The sequence below is a fragment of the Polyodon spathula genome, chromosome 11, assembly GCF_017654505.1.
Source record: "Polyodon spathula isolate WHYD16114869_AA chromosome 11, ASM1765450v1, whole genome shotgun sequence".
NCBI lineage: Eukaryota > Metazoa > Chordata > Actinopteri > Acipenseriformes > Polyodontidae > Polyodon > Polyodon spathula.
In genome coordinates, this window is record NC_054544.1 from 9,989,449 (window position 1) to 10,011,229 (window position 21,781).

The following is a 21,781-nucleotide window of genomic DNA, read 5'->3' on the forward strand; positions in this document are numbered from 1 at the left end:
GATTTCTGCTAATATGTAAACTTCAGTAAATCTGGTCCTAAATTAAACAACTGTAAGGTTCGTACTTAAATCATAGTGCTAGAAAACAAAATATATATTCACTTAAAATAATGATCTGGTTATGGAACCCAGCTGCTTCAGACTACACAGCATAGAATAGTGTGCCGTAAACTATAAACAGCAAGTCTGAAATATACATATTTTTTAATATATTTTGAAACATGTCTCTTCAAGTAAATGTTCCTAGTTACCAATGTTGAGGCTATAATGCATTTACGTACAGCCTAAGTTATGTTTTCTTTCAGCATTTCAGCAAAGCCATCTGCCACAGTCATAAAAACTGAGGAAACATCTGAATCTCAGCACACAACAGCAAACGGCATAATAAAGCAACAGAAGTCCACTACAACAGCAGTGAAGACTGAACCCAAAGAGACGCTGACCACAATGAGAGCTATCAGCAGGGAGTCCAATGTGCTGACACACAGGAAAGCAGAGCCAGTGAAAAAAGCCTCTGCTGTTGACCCAAAGGCAGAGGCAAGAAGATCTGAGGTTCAGCAGAAGACAACGAGTACCATTACACTTCAATCAGTAAAAATTAGTCAGAAAACGAGCCCAGCCCCCGATCCAAGGGTTGAGGCTGCCAAGCAGGTGAAGCAGCAGGTGACAGTAGAAAGCAGAGTAACTTTCCAGGCAATCCAAGGTGTGACCAAGGAACCTGAGAAGCTGAGAGAAACCAGCAAAATAACAACAAAACAGAAATGGGAAACCAAAGGGTCTCCTCCAAAGTTTGAGATTCAACCACAAAGCCTGGATGCTTTGGAAGGTCAAGAGGTCACATTTAAAAGTAAAGGTAGGGGGTCACTGTTTTTATTTTTATCAAACCTTTTTTAACTGTTATAGTAAATGTTGTAAAATTAGAGTCTTACTGTTTCTAAACACGGAGCTCTGTTTAGCATGCATCAATGAGATTTTTTTTTGCTGACAGGAAGGTCCTTACCTCAGTTTACTTTTTAGAATGTTAAGTAAAGTTAAAAACAAACAGCTCTAGGTGCTTTTGTGAACTTGAAGAATATTAGTTGTTTTAATCTACTTTCATAAAATGTGGTGTTTTCTGTCTTTAAAAATAAAGAGTTAATTAAAGACTTGGGTAAACACTTTGTGAAAAGTCCCTGAAGAAAGAAACACGTTGATGCATGAAAATACAATATATTGCTCTGTGGCAAAGTGGTTAGCAAAGTGGAGGTTTGTTGTAATTCCAGGTCTTTTGTGACCACAAATAATAATCCCAGGCAGTACACAGCAATGTGTATTGCACTCTTAAACAAAGGGTGACAGTCCCAAAAATAATAAGCACAGTATTAAACACACACGAGACACACACATGATCACAAGTCCACAGTGAGTGCTAACATGCAAGAGGTGAAATACAATTTATCCGTAACTATTGTGCCCTCACAGGTCGGGAGGGAGATTTATCACCAAGAATCATTCTGTCTCTGCTTATACTGATTTTTTAAATTCTGTTTTATGTGTGCATTTTTCCCCAAACTAAATACTGTTAAGCCTTGATAATCTGCAGGTCCTTAATGGGTTTATGCAGCCATTCATCTTAAGTATGAGATGTTTGTATAGTTCTTCCCCTACAGCTACTGTGCTGTATTATTGGCAAGTTTCAAAGACTCGGATCTCAGTAGTGCTGGTGTGAGAGGAATGTATTATTCAGTCCTGTCCTGACCAAAAACAAGCAGGAAAGTTGTACTTGACACCTATTTAAATTAAACTGGGCAGGCAGCGCCTCCCACAGCCTCAGAACTCAGAGCCTCATAATTGTTCTCATTTTAATAACCTTTTTGTACATTTATCAAAAGCATACTATCTAAGACACCTAATAGCTGTTTAAAATAAAAATGATAAAAAATAAAATTAGGTAGGTTTGCCAGTAAGATTTAACACAATATCACACCTTTGTTGTTTTTTGGCCTACTGCATACCTCCAATGTACCGTTTCATATTATGTTGTCTTTTTGGGTGAGTAGAACTTTTCCTACATAAAATAAGTATAAATCTCATTAAAATGAATTTTGATGTGAGTAATACAACCAAGCTCGAGATTAAGCTAACTCAAACTGAATAAAATATTGATGAGTTGGCTGATTAGCAAAGCATATTTAGTGCTTAGTTTTAAATCTCAGTAATGCCAAGAAGCCCAGTAACATCTAGTGGAGGTGCAAGTAACAGAACTCGTAAAGCAAATATCAAACACACAGAAGTTAAATAAAGACAGATATTTTTAAGTAACTTCTTATTTATCTATTATTTATCTACTTATGTTATTGTTAGTATAAACAACCTTGTTTCGTTCAGTTTCAGGAAGTCCACAACCTGATGTCAAGTGGATTAGAGATGGTATTCCCATGAGGGGTAAAGCAGGTGTAAAGATACATGAAGAAGGCGGCATGTATTGTCTTTCCCTAGCCAAAGTCCAGAAAGTTGATTTTGGGCAATATAGCTGCACAGCAATAAACAGCAGAGGACAGGCCTCTTGTACTTGGACTCTGAATGTGAAAAGTAAGTCATCTTTATGAAGTTTAATTTTATTTTTTAGCTGTATTTTCTACAAAATGAAAATGACAGGTACTGTCACAATTTAATCTGAAAATATTCTCAAAAAAGATATAGAGCAATATTAATTTGGTTAACAAAAAAATAAATATATGTATATCTATGTATATCTATATCTATCGATCTATACATCTGTCTATCAGAAGTACCTTTCAAAGTAAGCTGTTACAGTGATGCCAGGTATAACGAGTATCTCCACCATTCAAATCATTAAAGCAGAACCAGGTGGATTTAAATATATATATATATATATATATATATATATATATATATATATATATATATATATATATATATATATATATATATATATATATATATATATATATACAGTTCTGGAAAAAATTAAGAGACCACTGCAAATTTTTCTTAAATCAGCATCTCTACATGTATGGCAGCCATTCCATTCCAGTGTCTGTTGAATTCCAACACAGGCACACCTCATTCTACTGAATGAGGTACTGATTAGGGGATCACCTGAACCAAATCTTATTTAATGAGGAAAAGTATAAAAACCACTCCTGTGGTCATCACTATCCTCTTGCAATAGGACCAGCTGGATGGCAAAACAGTGCTAGTAGTACCTCAAAAGTAATTGGAATCAAAAAATAACTATTGACCATGCCCAAAGAGTTGAAAAGGAAAGTTTTGAGTGAGGAAAAGAAGGGTTCAATTCTGGCTTTACTGGCAGAGGGATACAGTGAGCGTCGGGTTGCTTCCATCCTTAAAATTTCAAAGACGGCGGTTCATAAGAACAAGGTCAAGCAGCACACATTGGGGACAACAAAGCTACAGACCGGCAGAGGGCGAAAACGACTCTCCACTGACCGGGATGACCGCCAACTCATTCGAATGTCACTCAGCAACCGTAGGATGACATCAAGTGACCTACAAAAAGAATGGCAAACGGCAGCTGGGGTGAAGTGCACAGCGAGGACGGTTCGAAACAGGCTCCTAGGGGCAGGGCTGAAGTCGTGCAAAGCTAGAAAAAAGCCCTTCATCAATGAGAAGCAAAGAAGAGCCAGGCTGAGGTTTGCAAAAGACCATAAGGATTGGACCGTAGAGGACTGGAGTAAGGTCATCTTCTCTGATGAGTCCAATTTTCAGCTTTGCCCAACACCTGGTCATCTAATGGTTAGACGGAGACCTGGAGAGGCCTACAAGCCACAGTGTCTCGCACCCACTGTGAAATGTGGTGGAGGATCGGTGATGATCTGGGGGTGCTTCAGCAAGGCTGGAATCGGGCAGATTTGTCTTTGTGAAGGGCGCATGAATCAAGCCAAGTACAAGGTTGTCCTGGAAGAAAACTTGCTTCCTTCTGCTCTGACAATGTTCCCCAACTCTGAGGATTGTTTTTTCCAGCAGGACAATGCTCCATGCCACACAGCCAGGTCAATCAAGGTGTGGATGGAGGACCACCAGATCAAGACCCTGTCATGGCCAGCCCAATCTCCAGACCTGAACCCCACTGAAAACCTCTGGAATGTGATCAAGAGGAAGATGGATGGTCACAAGCCATCAAACAAAGCCAAGCTGCTTGAATTTTTGCGCCAGGAGTGGCATAAAGTCACCCAACATCAATGTGAAAGACTGGTGGAGAGCATGCCAAGACGCATGAAAGCTGTGATTGAAAATCAGGGTTATTCCACCAAATATTGATTTCTGAACTCTTCCTAAGTTAAAACATTAGTATTGTGTTGTTTAAAAATGAATATGAACTTATTTTCTTTGCATTATTCGAGGTCTGACAACACTGCATCTTTTTTGTTATTTTGACCAGTTGTCATTTTCTGCAAATAAATGCTCTAAATGACAATATTTTTATTTGGAATTTGGGAGAAATGTTGTCAGTAGTTTATAGAATAAAACAAAAATGTTCATTTTACCCAAACACATACCTATAAATAGTAAAACCAGAGAAACTGATAATTTTGCAGTGGTCTCTTAATTTTTTCCAGAGCTGTATATATATATATATATATATATATATATATATATATATATATATATATATATATATATATATATATATATGTGTGTGTGTGTGTGTAAAATAATAACTCAGTGACTTGCTACATTTTAATATTTATTCGGCCCACTGTGATTTGTTATAAAGTTACTTAGCATTTTAAATGAGGTAAAATATCCAAAAAAAAAAAATTAAATGAAAGAATGAAGTACAATAGTATTTTATTTTTTTTTTTACACATATGGATTTTTGTTAATTGCAAATCCTTATGATAATAGTTTATTATGTGTTAATTTGAACACATATTGGTTCTGGTGCAGCCATTCTGAAATTGCTGTAGTAGTGGCAGCAAAAGGCTGGGTTCGACAGCTGATCTGGCAAGTTGTTGTCCCTATACAGAATTAAGAGAGCGGAGTTTAACGTTGAGAAGCTGGTTTGATTTAATTTCAGTGACGGTTCCACCTTCTTTACACAGTCGTTTAATAACAAAAACAGTGATAGCATTACATGATAACCCACTTTATCAGCCCAGGATAAAGATTTGATAAAAATAACAACTGTAAAACAAAATTGCATTTTTTGGACTATAACTTGGTAGGAAGATATATAATATTAAGCAACAAAAAAAAAAAGCCTCTGTGTTAGCCTGTGTCAATACCTGATATCCAGGACGAAAGTATTTAGATATCAAACCACATTCAAAATAAATCAGTTACAAAGACTGCACTGTCATTAATGAAACCTTTAACACAGCTATGAGGTTGGCGTGTGGTTAGCTGTTGTCACTTATCTATGAAAACGATGCAAACATAAACCACTTATAACAGTCAATAAATCCTCATTGGTTTTTAGCTCAACCCCTTCTGCATGTTGTGCAGTCTTAAAGCTTAATTGATCAAAAAAAAAAAAAGTAAAGGCTTATACTTAAAAGTGATAAGATACAATTGTAATGGAAAGCTGGTCTAGTTCAACAAATAGTAGTATCATTTTGAAGCTCCTTTTAAGGGCTTTGCATAAATAAAATAATACATTTAAGTAAATGACAAATGGAATGACCCAATTGCATTGCTTTGAGAATAAGAATACTCAGCTTCTGGAAATTTCCACAAGGCTGGCAAACTCCATCTACTGCAGTGTGGTTGATACTGCATCATGGTACCTATCCAAGCAGCAGGAGTGCTAATGAAAGCCACTACTATTTCTAATAGTGTGTGACAGCTGAAAAAGTGAAACCACTGGCTCAGGAGACAACTTGTCAGGTTCCCTTACATAGGAAATACTGTTGGACTTACTTCTTTTGAAAAACAAAGCTTTTACAAATGCACACGCTGTACTAGCCAAAGACATGTAACAGCAGTGAAACACATGCCAAGTGTCACATAGTGTCGCTGCTGCAGTAGCCAGACTGGAGTTCACTCCATGGTCTTTATTAGGCAAAGACTTGAAGTTCTTTGTATTGAGCTGTGTGTGACGGGGGAACAGAGCAGAGTTTATTAAACTAACTTCTCTTCTTAAGCCATTGCCGTTTGAACAGCTGAAACATGATTTTTCTACTAAGTGTCTTTTGTTTTAAAAAAAAAAAAATAATAAACAATATTCTATGAATGTTATGGGCAAAGAGCAATACAGTATCTGAAATTGAAAAATATCCAAAATGCAGATTTCATTTTGGAAATGTACCTGGTCAGTTTCATCATTCACTGGATTTCACAGAAAATTCAATTTCAACATCCTTTCTGCAGCTGCAGCATATGGGCACCTGGTGGCATTGCCTTTTAAGTTAAAGTCTCAAAATCTCATATAGAAACCACTGAGGTAACAATGTACTGAACAATTCTGTTTAGTTTAAATAAAAACAGTGCTTAAGAGTATTGAATCCTAGCAATTCTATACATTACAGTACTCAATCCTACAGTGGTAACTCAGAACTGTATTAACAACAAACAAATACATGAACATCAGTAAGAAAATACTTCTCATTGCTTTAAGCAGGGTAAATATATTGATAAAAAGTGAATTTCATGGTAGTAACACTCAATGGACAGTATAGGTACAGGAATACACCAACATGGCAGAAAATGTTGCTAATTGCATTTTTTCTTAAAAGGCCCAAAAGTGGAGGGAATTGCCCCGTTTGTCACCAGTCCGTTGAAGGGATGCACAGTGAGTGAAGGGCAAGATTTTGTGTTGCAGTGTTCTTTTGAGGCCAAACCCTCACCTCAGATTACCTGGTTATTAAATGGTAAGTTGACTGTATAACTAAAGCAAATCCATGCATTTTAAGTCTAGGCCACAATTCAGTATAAACATTAAATCAATATTCTATATATCATTGAGTGCTGATTTATAAAAAAGTATTAATGGGGACCCCTATTGGTAGATGCAGTAAATTAGCCGAAAAAGAGAAGTACATTTCCAGAAACATGTTTTTTTCATGATCATTTCCTTTATACAGTCTGAAAATGGAGTAAAGCATTAATATTGCAGGATTGTGAAAATAGGTTATGAATAGTGATCGTGACTATATAGTCACATGATCAAAAAAGCTAATGCTCGAAGAATCTTTCATAATTGGCTGTAGCAAAATGCTTGCAGTCTACTCTGAGAAATATGTTTCAGTATGAATCTCTATTGACACCTCTGAACTGGAAAGTGAGAGTTTGTTCAGCCCTCTGGTATAAATATACATGGGCTTCCAGGTGCATATGTTAGGCCATCATGTGCGCCCACCCATAGCTAATCATGTGTGTGTCACCGTAGCAACAATAGCAGACAGGATAGGTGATAGATGATAGACTCATTAAGAACCAGAATTATTGATGAAACATCAGAACAGAGCAGAATAATGGCAACTTTTAAAAGAAAACATCAAGTATTGAAGTTTACAGACCATGTTGCTGACTCTGTATTTAGAACAACAAACAAATTGGAAGTTTGTATATGCGACATTAGTGCAACAGAAATTAAGAAAAATAAAGAGTTTCCTTGTCCTACAAGATCAGGATACAAATGAGATATAACATAAGGTTTTGGGAATGTAAAAATAATATATTGGAAATTTCTTTGGAAGTTGAAGCAAGAAGCATTAGGAACTACTGAATGTATTTTTCTTATTTTGATTGGATACATTTTACAACAGTCAACCAGTCTGAACCAGTTAAATTGTATCAAATAGCTGATCTGCAAATACTTGAATGGTTTCCTGTAATTTTGTTAAAATGCTTTTGTATTTAATTCAAGTAAAAATGTACTGTCTGTAAAGGTTGACCTGCAGAGTCAGCTCAAGTACAAATACCTAGTTCTTCTGCTTGGCTGGAAAATATAGCTGGTGCTATTAAACAAATATAAGAGTTACAACCATATAAAGGAAAAACATGCATTGCTCTCCCTGAAATATTACACCAGGCAGACTTGGCATTAGTTTGTACTCCAAAAGCAGACACTTGAGACTGTTATTGACTCATGTAAACACATTGGGAAATACCTACTTGCTGAAAAACAGTCCTCTGGAATTAAAAGGCTATGCTGTCGTATTTAACAAGATAATAGAGATGATATATTTTGTGTTTGTTGAGGATAAGCAGCAGTCAGAGGTACCCAGGTGTAAATATCTTAGTATATTTTACATATGTCATGCACTATAACCCCCGTCTAAAACCAAAACTGCATGGGGGCATATCAGCCAGAAGCAACTTACATCCCACCCAGTTAATTCCTGTACAAGTCTATGGAAATCCACACATTTAAAGGTTTAAAACGACAAGAGTATCAAGGGCTTTAATATTGTGTAGATCTTTAAAATACAATAAGCGTTGTGTAAGCTATATCTACCATAAAGTTATCGAAGTTTGTTCACACATTGTGCATGTAGCTCGCTGTGCTACACCTGATTGGCTGAGCAATTAAAGGATATATTACAATTTCAAATTCTAGTGGTCCGTAAGTGGCTCACTGGTGAAAGTATGGCCACGTGGTGTGCAGGGTAAGTTATACAGTCAGGGGAGTGCCAGTTCTGCGTAGTCAGCGGTCTTTGTTGGGAATTACAGAGGGTCGCATTGGCTATGGCTCTCCTCGGGTTAGGGAGGCAAAGTCGGCAGGGATTGTCTCTCTCGCACTACAATGAACCCTACCGGCCAGGCACCTAATGAGCTCAGAGCCACCCAGAAAGCACTGGCATCCACTCTCGAGTTCCAGGATGTAAAAGAGGAAACTGACTCGGTCATGGGATTGGAGGATGCCCACTGAACCTTCTCCTGAACCTTCTCCTGAGTCTTCTCCTGAACCTTCTCCTAAGCCTTCTCCTAAACCTTCTCCTGAACCTTCTTCTGAACCTTCTTCTGAGCCTTCTCCTGAACCTTCTCCTGAACCTGCTGCTGAGCCTTCTCCTGAACCTTCTCCTGAACCTTCTCCTGAACCTTCTCCTGAACCTTCTCCTGAACCTTCTCCTGAACCTTCTCCTGAACCTTCTCCTGAACCTTCTCCTGAACCTTCTCCTGAACCTTCTCCTGAGCCTTCTCCTGAACCTTCTCCTGAACCTTCTCCTGAGCCTTCTCCTAAACCTTCTCCTGAACCTGCTGCTGAGCCTTCTCCTGAACCTTCTCCTGAACCTTCTCCTGAGCCTTCTCCTGAACCTTCTCCTGAGCCTTCTCCTGAACCTTCTCCTGAGCCTTCTCCTGAACCTTCTCCTGAACCTTCTCCTGAACCCTTCTCCTGAACCTTCTCCTGAACCTTCTCCTGAACCTTCTCCTGAACCTTCTCCTGAACCTTCTCCTGAGCCTTCTCCTAAACCTTCTCCTGAACCTTCTCCTGAACCTTCTCCTGAACCTTCTCTGAACCCTGAACCTTCTCCTGAACCTTCTCCTGAACCTTCTCCTGAACCTTCTCCTGAACCTTCTCCTGAACCTTCTCCTGAACCTTCTCCTGAACCTTCTCCTGAGCCTTCTCCTGAACCTTCTCCTGAACCTTCTCCTGAACCTTCTCCTGAACCTTCTCCTGAACCTTCTCCTGAACCTTCTCCTGAACCTTCTCCTGAGCCTTCTCCTGAACCTTCTCCTGAGTCTTCTCCTAAACCTTCTCCTGAACCTTCTCCTGAACATTCTCCTAAACCTTCTCCTGAACCTTCTGCTGAGCCTTCTCCTGAACCTTCTCCTGAACCTTCTCCTGAACCTTCTCCTGAACCTTCTCCTGAACCTTCTCCTGAGCCTTCTCCTGAACCTTCTCCTGAGTCTTCTCCTAAACCTTCTCCTGAACCTTCTCCTGAACCTTCTCCTAAACCTTCTCCTGAACCTTCTCCTGAACCTTCTCCTGAGCCTTCTCCTAAACCTTCTCCTGAGCTTTCTCCTGAACCTTCTCCTGAGCCTTCTCTTGGGGAGAAAATTGGGGTTGAGATAACTGGGCACTCAAAAAATAAATAAAAATAATAATAGTTGAAATTGTTTATTGCATTTTTGTTCTTGCCATTCCTAGATAACACTATCCAGTACGCACATGCAACTTTTGAAAATGGAGTGGCCAAACTGACTGTTCAGGATGCGTTACCAGAGGATGATGGTCTATATACCTGTGTGGCGGAGAACAGCTGTGGAAGAGCAACTTGCAGTGCCAAAGTAGTCATAAAAGGTATTTTTAAAATATTGTATTTATTTTTGGCTATGTTCTAGTTACGGTGAAAATCAGCCCTAATGCTTGTTTATATGTATCTTATAACAATGCAATGTTTATAGGAAAGGCTAAAATAATCTTAATTTCTGAATGACATTGATTCCATTCTTCTATATTACTGGTTTAGACCACCACAGTTTACACCATGTAAAGATATGCTGAAAGTAATCAGTCTGTATCTAGATGTTTGATGTTTCTATTTTTGTTATGATTATTCTACGCCGCTGACTGCAAACACTATTCTCCATTTTTTGCAACTTTGTTTGCAATATTAAATTAAAATAGATAGATTGAGCATATAGGACTCTGAAACAGATTTTCTTTCATCAAACAGATAAAAAGTAAATTACAGAAATGAATACTGTATTTACATTTTTTCTGGTAGATTGATTTGGAACATAGTCTGAACTATACCATTTGATAGCAATAGAACCCTCGTTTAGGGCTTTACCGTGTGATTAGGCACTTGTCGTTATGTTTAATGTCACGGTGTACTTGTGTTTTTAGTATTTCTACACAAAGCAGGACCCCCAGTTAGCAACAGTTGTGACAAGCTGATTTAACAGGTGGTACTGCTGAGAATTTTCAAAAAAAATCTGATATTCTTTTTGGGGACATTTTCAATAACCGCTTCACTACATACAAGCTAATGCTTTCTAAATACTAACCAAATCTTGTGACATTGCAGCTGTGCAATTTACAGTATAAAAGATCTAGTGAGTGCTTATTGGTCAATTATCTTTTGTGTACAAAAGCCATGCAAAAAGGAGCAGTGTACTGCACACACAGCTCATAAGATTTGTAAAACTAGAAGGATTTATCATTGCACCAGCCAGTGCACAGCACCCCTGTACTTCAAGCCAGGGGGTGCTGCCACACCTCCAGCTACCCTAGTTCCCGTGCCCCTGCATCTAGTCATCCACCAGTCTCAAGTTCTTCATAGCTTAGAGGTGCTGAGTCAGTTTTGTCTTTGATGTCTCTTAGGAGGCTGCTGAAAATAAATGTTTTTATCTCTCCCTTTCTCAAGGTGATAATTTAATGTATAAAAAAAAAATCTCATTCTTTCATGAGCCACACTGTTAATTGAGGCTGTTATTTATGACTTCCTTTAAGGCCATTTTAAGTCATGGTCAATGGCCTTCTTGGCTAGAAACTGTATATAGTTTATAGGACATAAAAACAGGAATCACTCTAAAGACCAAATGCTAAAACCTCTGTTGAGAGTATTTATTTTTATGTTCTCTGATGACTTTCGGTATTATTAAATTAAACATCTGCTTTCTACATTTTTCATAGAATTTTTTTTTTTTATGGCACAGATTCAGTTTTTTATAGCAAATGTGAAATACCAACAGTTTCCCACACAGCTCTTTAATGTGGAGCTCTAATGTTGTTTCCATGGAAACAAAAAAAATAATCTTAAATGAGACACTGTTTTATGGTGACATTTGTCAGATGTTTGTAAATCTTCCCTGACAAAGAATAGAAGTATCGCAAAATTGAAAAGAAGTCAGAAAAAGACAAGAACAATAAAATAAATGAAAATAAATATGGTCAGTTGATTAAAACAAAATAAAAAAAACCCTTTTCTTTTAAGGAGCCATCATAAACATATGTGTCAACTGCACAACCAACTTCCTTCCAAACCAATAACACAGAACTTTCTGGTGTTTATTTAGTCCTATATTACTTTATGAAAATGGGATATGCAGAAATATAGAAACTGATCTTTACACCAGGGAAATTCACCCACTTGGACACAGTGGTTTTGGCAAAGCTCACTGTTATAGAACCGGTTTCTCTATTCAAACTTTACTTAGACTGATCTTGTGAAAACTGTTCTATCTCAAATCAATGTGAGACCTGTTAAACTGGTCTCAGACCAATCTGAGGGTTAGTCTGAACAGTGAGATTGGTGTGGAATCAGTCTCAATTAGTTTTTTAAGCCTAGTCTGAACACATCTGATCTTGTGTGTTTACTGTTTTATTATTCTATTGGAACTCATTAAGATTTAATGCCTGGTATTTCACTGGTTTACTTAGCTTTGTAATTTAAAAAGAATCCAATCTAAGCTTAGAGGAAGGTCTTCTCAAAAGTGTGGTCTGGGGTTATGTGTGACATCTTATAAAAAGATGATTACCACAGGATGTTCTGTGCCAGCTGTTAATGAACATAGGATATTGTTAACTTTCAAAAGAAGATACATAACCAAGTATGTTAGTGGGAATGCCACACTGATAACACTGTGTAACAATTTTTTTTTTTTTTTTTTGTTCCTGGGTAGTAAGTGTTACTTCCTAATTGCTTATGCGTCAGAAGTATACAAACTTTGCTTTTGTGACCAGGACAGTGATATTTCAAAATACCACTGTTTCCAATGGGAAAACGGGCAAATGTGTGACTTTTCATTCACATAAAGTCAGAAAAAAACAACATATGAATCCAAATTAACATGTATTTATACTAAAGTAATACAAAAAATAACTACAAAAGATTTAGAAGTGAGTAGTTTTTGCCTGTTTTCCCATTGGAAACACTTACTACCCAGGAACAAAAATTGTGTTACATAGTGTAATATGTAGAGAATACTGCTTAAGCTTCATGAAGAAAGCCCAGGCTGCGATGGCAAACTGTTACAGTGCCATGTTGGGTTTCTTTTGGACGTCATTTTAAATCTGATTAACAAAGTCAGTCATTACAGTAAGTCTGCAGACAAGTAGCTTATAGCTGCAAGAAACAGTCCAGGGCTTCACCCAATGTAGTCGTGGCCTTTTCAAATGAAGAAGGAATGTTTACAGGCAACATTTTTTCATGCTGTTGAAAATTTCAAACTTTGTTCTCTAGCGGTTACTAGATGAGGCCCCAGGAGGTAAGACATACCATTGTGATCTCAATCTATTTTATATACAAAGTATACTCAAAGTCAATAAGACTTCTGGTTGCAACTGTAATGTCAATGTTCAGTGCTGGCAGGTTTGATGAGGAAAAAACAAAAACAAAAACTGTAGTTGGGGTTGTAGGCCCCATTGTTATCTTTGTAATTCACTGCTCGTCCATTTGGCTCCTGCTGTAGTATCATATGTTTTGATTTGGGACAGGTTTCCGTTCTGCAAGTTAGTGACAGCAATATAGTGTAAAACCAGATAAAGCTTCCAAGCTTTAGCCCATAAAATGTAGGATCTCAATTGTGTTTGATTGTAGAAACTATGTTGTCTAACTCGTAGTTGTTGTTCTTTAATTACCGTTATCCTGTAAAGATTATTGGAGCTTTTCACAGATGCAAAACAGTTCACCATTAAACCATGAAGGATCTACTATGGGGTTTTATGTAAAGCTGTCTAAGCACTTTTTAATGTGTCAGTGTATCAGTATTTAAAATATATCTGAATAAGTTTTAAAAAGTTAAATTGTATTTTAAATTAAACTTTGTGCTATTTTTAAACTGCAAAAAAACCCTAAAAACTGCTGTCACAGAAGATAAGATCATTCTGATTGGGTTAGGCACTTCACCGGAGAATAGCCAATGCAGCTAAATAGTACAGGGAGAAAGTTCTGGTAAGCAAGATGGGCAGGGTCAAAAGGTTAAAAGGCCTACATCCCTGGAACAAGAGTGCAGCTGGGTATGTAGCCCCAGTGGATCTTTTTTACCAATGGGAACCAGTGAAGAATGGACATCGCAGGGGTGACATGGGTGTCTAAGGTTTTTTTTTTAAAGTAAAGAGTATTTTATATGCTATGTGTTCAGAATATACTACAGGGTGTATTATTAGCATTTTCATTAAAGCAAACACAATACGCATACAGAATTTCAAAGTCAAGATCGGTGTGTTTTTTTGGCAACTTCAAAGTTATTTAATTGCAGTTACAAATACATTTATGTTGAATGTCACATTTTTATAAAGGGCAAAAAACAGCAAGGCACTTATTGTTATTCATGGCTCGTTTGACAGGTCAGAGTTAATTATTTGGAAAAGATTCACTGGAATACATATTTAAGGTTTGGAGAAAAAAATCCCATTAATTCTGTAATAGGGTTACATAAACTGTCAAAAAAAGAAAAAAAAAGACTACTAATGCTTTTCTGTTTAAGGTAGACATTGTGGAAACATATTTAAAAAACCTTAGATCCCAGTCTGTGGCATGCCAAATATGTATATACAAAATGAGAATTGTTTAGGAAAACAACTTATCTTGTCTGTTTGGTTTTCTGAGTTCTTTATGAGTTAAGTTCCCTGTGTTCAGCCAACAGATGTATTAGTCTTGAGGCACAAACTGTAACCAAAGGCCATAAATGGTAAATGTGAATGAGGGAGGATGGAAACAAAGCCCTTTCTTTTGTTCATTAGCTCTGGCAGTAAAGAAATGTGGTAACAAAGTCTCTGCTGATTAAAATGTTTGAAGTGATTTAATAAAATTCTTTCAGACAAAAAAAAACAAAAAAACAATTGACCCTGTAGGTTTTGAAGCTCCCTGTGGCAGTGTGCCCTGCCCTCGTGTGTATCTTATGGCTATATGTTGCGTGTGGTCTATTAATGTTGGTGTATATGTATTGGTGCACGAGATGTGGGGTTATGTAGCACAAGTGTTATAAAATGTATATTTGTATTTAGACACAAGGATGGCACAATCAGTTCACGTACAGAGTATAACGAGTATTTGTATGGAAGCATGAGAATTGCACAAAGTAGTTCACGTGCAGATGTACCGAGATTCCAATTGAATGATTGATTAGCAATCCAATCTCGGTACAGCTGCATAAAAGGCTGACTGTTTCACTCACTCGAGGTTGGGTGTTAGTGAATGAAGAACAGGAGAGAAACAGAGGAGAAAATTTATAAAGTAAAAATAACAATTGCTATAGCCAGCATGATATTTCTTTGCCTGTTCGTCCACTGTTTGTTTGTTTGTTTGTCTGTTTGTTTGGCCAACGTGCAGTTTGTTTTGAATTTGTTTCTGAATGCTGCAGCGTCTCAGTTTCGCCTCCAGTTGCTTTGTGTTTTGGTTTAATGTGGTTTCATAAAGCAGACGTGTGGTCCAGTAGTTAAAGTCCAGGGCTTGTAACCAGAAGATCACTGGTTCAAATCACACCTCTGCCATTGACTGACTCACTGTGTGACCTTGAGCAAGTCACTTAACCTCCTTGTGCTCAATCCTGCAGATTAGGAGTTAAATCAATGTCCTATTGTAAGTTAAATCTGTAAAGTGCTTTGTGAAGGTGGTCTATGAAAGGTGCTATATATGTATATTATATTATTTCCTGGTCTGACGTCACACCTACAGCCAGCCTGTTCACACTCCCCCTTGAAGTTTATTAATGAAACATTAATTGTAGAATTCATACACCCTCTTGGTGGTGAGGTTGTGTCCCTGTCTACTTCTGACATCACCCAATGTTGTGATCCATATTTTTATCTGCTAGAGACAGCTCCATAATTAAGTAAAGAAAATTAAGGGAATGGTGTTGTAGCTTGTATTCACTACTGTTTTATAATCTTTACAAATGTATTTGCTGTAGAATGATTAGGTTTGGTATCCCTTATTCTTCTTAACATTCCACAGTAAGGTTGTTGATGTAACAACATATTGACATTTTCATTTTTGTTTCATCCTATAGTCTTAAAATAGTACCAATCCCCTCAGCTCTTTCCCTCAAACACTAATTTGTCTGGTTCTTTCCTTGTTCTCTTGTTTATCTAACAACAGTATCTGTTGGGAGTGCTCATCCTGTCTTCTAAAACTTAAGGTAATACTGCAGTGCTTCACAGCTTGCTTTTTGAAATCGTCCTTGCTAAATCGTCCATACCTTAACCCTTGTTAAAGATATTGTACACATTCTAATCCTAGTAAATGACACAATGACACTTGATCTCAAAAAATCTGCACATTTCTGACTGTGCCTGTTCTTCTGGCTTCCCATAATGATATTGCAACCTTAATCCTAACCCTGTCCTATATGGACAAAGTCTATATACAGGGTTAAAAGCTTGCATTTCTCTTTTGAAACCAGTCTGGATTTGCTTGGTAGCATCTCTCTGCGTTTCTGATTGGGGCAACTTCCAGTTATATGTTCGTATTGGTAAGATAATTTAATTTACTAACTATATATCACCCCTCATTTCTGACATTTTCAGTTCAAAATGAGTCCTTCCCCTCTTCCTTATAACCCTAAGTACCATAATTTCTTTCCTCAGGGAATAAATGATAGCACTTTTTACCTAGTAAATGCTTTCTTTAAGCACAGTCTTAATTTGTTGGCAAAAGACCCCGGTTTGATCCAGCACAAGAGTGAGGAAAGTCGGTCTGTTTAGTCCAAGTCTTTAATTGGTCGAAATATGTTCTAAATTCTTAAATTGAACCAATTAACCATTAATTCAATTTAACTGGTTTGCCTGGCCAAGAGGGTGGCTTGGTCTGGCGCTTTTACTCAGCTAGGCAATCTTGTTCACCATTATGAAACCTTTTTTTTATTTGTTTGATATTTTTGTCATTCTTTTTTGTAAAATAAATATATTTGCGGAAAATGTAATGTTTTTAAATACAACTAACAGCAATGTTGCAAATTGACTAAACAGTATTCAATCTTGACATTTCTGTAGTCTGTGCCTATCTTTATGAAGGCTGTTAGTTGTTATGGAGAGGCGAGCCTTTGACCTGCTCACGCTCACATTCCAGCTCTGTTGGCATGGCTCAAGATCTGCTTCAGATCACTAAGCAGTGTTTCCTCAGAGCTGGTGGGATTCAGAGAAAAGTCAGAGGTATTTCTGACAGAGATTCAGCTAAACCCAGGGAAAATAGAAGCATTCTCCTCTTCTTGCTTGATGTTTTCTTTGCTATGTCTGAGATTTTTTCAGTGAAATTGATCTGATTCAAACATGTGACTAACTGACATGTGGTAACTGAGCAAGCTTGCAAATTAGTGCTTCTCATACAGTATTATGATGAATCGTTATGGTTGGTTTAAAGTGAAATGGATGCAGCAGTGTTTAAGAATATTATCAAAAACATTTTATAAGCCACTAAAATGTGATTAATGTGAATCACGGAACACGCCTACTGAAAACACAACCTTTTTGTACTATGTCACACGTGACGTTGCAAAATGGAAACCGTTCTCAGCCTGCATGTCTGGCCTACAGGTTTGTGAGATTAAAAAAAATAAAAATAAATTATTAATTAATAATTAAATTAATTAATTAATTAATTAGTTAATAATAATAATAATAATAATAATAATAATAATAATAATAATAATAATAATAAGGTTGTGAATTTGTGCATGTGTGGGGGTTGCATGAACTCCAACCTGTCAGGGCATCGGGTGCATGCCTTTCGAGGGTAAAAGAGGCCGTATTTCGCTCCTGGGTGTGGTTTGTACAAGTCAAAAGAGAGGACTTCACCGCGAAAGCCATTCAGCAGAAGAATTCTGTTGTTTGTGGCGCGCACTTTCTCGACAGTGATTATCTGGAGGGCAACTTACTTGAATATAGCATGGGATTTAGTAGCAAGCAACAAAGTCAGATGCGGTACCTTCAGTGCACGTCAGATGTTTTTTTGTTTGTTTGTGTGTTTTTTTTAATAAATATATCATAATATATCAAAATATATCAGTTTTATTTATAAGAAAGCACCATGACCCCCCCCCCCCCCACACACACACACACACACATAAGGGGTCAAGCATCAGGGGGATTCCGAAGAAGTAATAATGCAATTTTTAAGATCTTGGTTTTCAGAAAAGAACAGTAGGCCTACACAGCACAGTTCGCTCATGTCAAACAAATACACAGCTAAACAAGTTTTAATCACATTTAACCATCATTTATGTCTCCTTTATTGTAATAATACATCTGAATTTAAAAGGTTCAGTCCTTAGGGACTGTTTTTACCCTTAAGAAGACCATAATCTTTCTGCCACACTGCAATATAGTCACCAGGGCTATCGTCATAGTTGTAGTGCTAAGGTCAGATCACTGAGCAAATTGTATAAGAGGATCAAAATAAATTGCTCAGATGAAACTAACAGAAGTCTCCAGTCACATTAATATTTATGCAAACGAGGACTGATTTGCGTGGTTTGTTGTTTTATTTATTTGTTTGTTTTAGTAATAATAATATAATAATACATCAAATGTAAGGCATGTTACATTTATTTTAAATTCAGTTTGCCTTAGGCCTATATTACTCAGGCTTTTTTTTTTTAAAGACAATATTTAAGAAGTTCTTAAGAAGAAATTTCGGACGATAGTAGGAAAAATTTAAGAATTGAACTTAAGATCAATCTTAGGAAGAACTATTTTCTTACAAACTTTAAGTTTTGTCTTAAGAAGACTTTCAAGAATACAGCCCCTGGCTCGCTGCTCCTCTGTGGGCTCTACCATGATTGATTAGCATTATCAGATACACAATACTGTTAGCATATCATTTGTATATCATTTGTATACGTTAGCATTAAGTGCAGTTTAGTTCAGTTCGCCGCTGGAGCTCCTTCTGAAGCCAAGGTGCACCAGAGCCATTCGGAAAGGCAGAGGAAGACGTGCTAGTATCAAAAGAGCGTAGAGGTGAACTTAATTGTTTCAGGCGACGCTCCACTCATGTACTTAATTGGGATTTAAGGCTGGTTCACACCGTGCATTTGATTCAGATGGTCGCTATGAATTCACCACCTTGCGTTCAAATCTTAGATGCTGCGGATGAGTTGGTAGATTTCATTTGACGTCAAGTTGGTGACGTCAATCGTGTTCAACCAATCAAATGCATTTCTTTTTCCTTTAGAATTTTACAAGTAAAATACAATTTACCATTTATTATTTGAAATAAATTATACTTGTATAGATGTAGCAGAAAATGTCTAAAGAACTAATAATAAAATAATAATAATAATAATAATAATAATAATAATAATAATAATAATAATAATAATAATAATAAAGTATGCACAGTACCATAAACAGATAAATAATCAAAATGAAAACTAACAACTCAGGAATTTAAACCTTGTTTGATGTGTATCTCTCAGAAACCTACATACAGTGTTTACAGCTCAACAAAGTCTGAGCAAATGTCAGTGATTTTACCATGAAACTGAATGGTGGCATTTTTTTTGCTGTCAATCACACAATAATTATTTTTTATTTTTTTTGATCAGCTGTTTATAAAAAAGAGGCACTGCGGTTAAGTGTGGCTGTGTGTATGAGTCCCCAAGTGTTGTCTTTTTTAAACCAATCAGAACAAACTAACGCAGGGAGAAGATTGCTCATTGTGAACTACAGCCGACATCCGTTCATAGCGTCCATCTGAATCGTACGCCCAGAGTGAACCAGCCTGAGTTATATTTAGTCAAAGTGTTCTGCTTGAATTGAGTTTGGCACGCCTCTAGAGCATCCATCTGAAACTGGCATAAATTACTCAGGAACAATGCCAACATCTTTTTTAAAGCTAAGAATGTGTTTTTAAACATGCCATCAGTGCCCATGAAGTAATTTGGACAAAAAATATTTTTCTTACTGTTACTCTACAATGTCATTTAATTGTAAAAGGCTAAAGAAAGAATTAAATAGAATGACGAAGCTGTACTTTTAAAAAAGCAAAGAAAAATGGGTAGTGTTCTGTTCTAATGACAGTGCAAAGATTAAGCTACAGTTCTGTACAACTGCCTGCCTGCTCCCTTTTTTAACTGTCTGGTTAAGTACATAAGGATTTTAAAATGGCTGCACTAAGGGATTGGACCTTTGATCTTTTGTAATCAGTGATATTCCTGTAGGCAAGAAACAAAATGAGTTTATTAACTGAAAATGAGGTTCCCTCCACAGAGCCCCCACAAAGAATCGTACACCACACAACTTTGTTGTAAGCAGTTCAACAGTTTTATATTTATTCCTTACTCATAATTAATAATTACTTAATGTTGTGCTGACATCTGGAGCAGAGCCTACGTTTTACCCATGGTATTACTGTATGTTCTCTCAATGAGAATGTATAGTTTCCATGAATGTATTTGGGCTGGTTTTGTCATTAAATTTCAAAGAATCTGTGGAATGATTTTGCCAAACTCTCATTCACTCATTCACTTTTCCATGGGATTGTTCCTGATCTGGCACTCCCAGACCACCAAGGAGTTTATAAAGAGACTAGAGTTTGCATAAAGTAGAAAAAAAAAAAAAGTCTGCCAAGTTTTGTTGTTGTTTTATTGTGAGGTGCATAGAGTTAGTAATCTTAAAAAAATAAAACAACTAGATTGTATTCAAATATACTGTAGTAATAAAGAACAAACCAGAAAAAAAATCAACATGTCATTGTGTATAATGTAATAAACTGGTTGAAGTACTAGGTTAAAATCCCACCTTAAAACCCTTAATGTTACATATGTTTTAAAATTCATTACACTCTTTAAGAATACAAAAATAAATAAATAAATAAATAAATAATGACCTTTGTTAATACAAATTAATTTGTTCAGTTCAGTTTTTATGTTTTTTTTCCCCATTTCTGATATTTTTGGTACAGTGTGTAGAACAATTAAACCAGCTGTATTGATTCATTATATAAAAAAGGAAATTGCCCATGTTTTACTTTCAGAAAAGAAGGCAGCTAAAAGGGATGAGCACAGAAATGCTGAAGCAAGCAAGACCTCCCCTCCTGTGTTCTTGAAAGCTCTGACTGATATGAGAGTCATGGATGGAAGTCAAGTCCGAATGACTGTTGAAGTGACAGGTAAGTCTGATTTTGATTTGCCTTTGCGGGAGGCGTTAAAATAGCAATGATTTCACCCAGGTATAGATAGTTTTTCAGATAGTTTGGACCATCTCTTCCTTTAAAAACATTAAGGGGGCGGGTCTCAGTCCTAGTTATACTGATGTCCTAAAAAAAGAGAATCTGTTTGGAATTAGATAAGCGAGGTTAGTAAAGTATTTTTAAATATACATGATGAGGAAAACAGCCGTGCTGTGTGACTCTATTTTTTCATGCTTTTCATCCTTCCTGACATTTAAAGCTGCTTGTTTTTGATAACAAGCCAGAAACCAGATTAAGTTTCTTAGTTGTTGAAATAATCAAACACAACTTTAGGTTTAAAATATTAACTGTTTTCTTCCCTTGTAACTGTTCTTTAAGATTAAGATCAGCGTGAGTTTATTTTAGATTAATTTTGTTTTAAATGAAAATGTAAAATACCTATTCACACCACCTAAATAAAGTGCAATTGACGAGTGTTGAAAACATGATTGTGAATGAAGTGGCTTTTTATATGTGTTGGATTGGTCCTTTGTGGTTTTGTGTTCTGTTTTGATTGTCATCTTCAACTGTGCACTTTAAATGTGCTTTAATACTGTTCTTCTGTTTCATTTCGGTCTGTTTCATTTTTCCGTTTTGAATATTGTGAACACGTTTAATCTTATCAAGCCCTATTTAATGGCAGTTTTGTATTCAGTTTTAATGAAGCCTCACTGCTTCAACCAATCAACCAATTAATTAATCAGGAGGACTGAAATCTGAACAAGCTGCTGAACCAGGGCACCAATCTGGGAAGT

At 36.7% G+C, this 21,781-nt stretch overlaps 1 protein-coding gene across 1 annotated transcript in view; it reads left to right on the forward strand.

The window, feature by feature from the left end:
- Positions 1-21,781, forward strand: part of LOC121323021 (myosin light chain kinase, smooth muscle-like) — a 96,911-nt gene that overhangs the window by 50,969 nt on the left and 24,161 nt on the right. Inside the window, exons 8-12 of the mRNA XM_041263738.1 lie at positions 306-853; positions 2,368-2,571; positions 6,702-6,836; positions 10,061-10,213; positions 20,832-20,966. Coding sequence (XP_041119672.1) covers positions 306-853; positions 2,368-2,571; positions 6,702-6,836; positions 10,061-10,213; positions 20,832-20,966 — 1,175 coding nt within the window. The remainder of the gene's footprint in view (positions 1-305; positions 854-2,367; positions 2,572-6,701; positions 6,837-10,060; positions 10,214-20,831; positions 20,967-21,781) is intronic.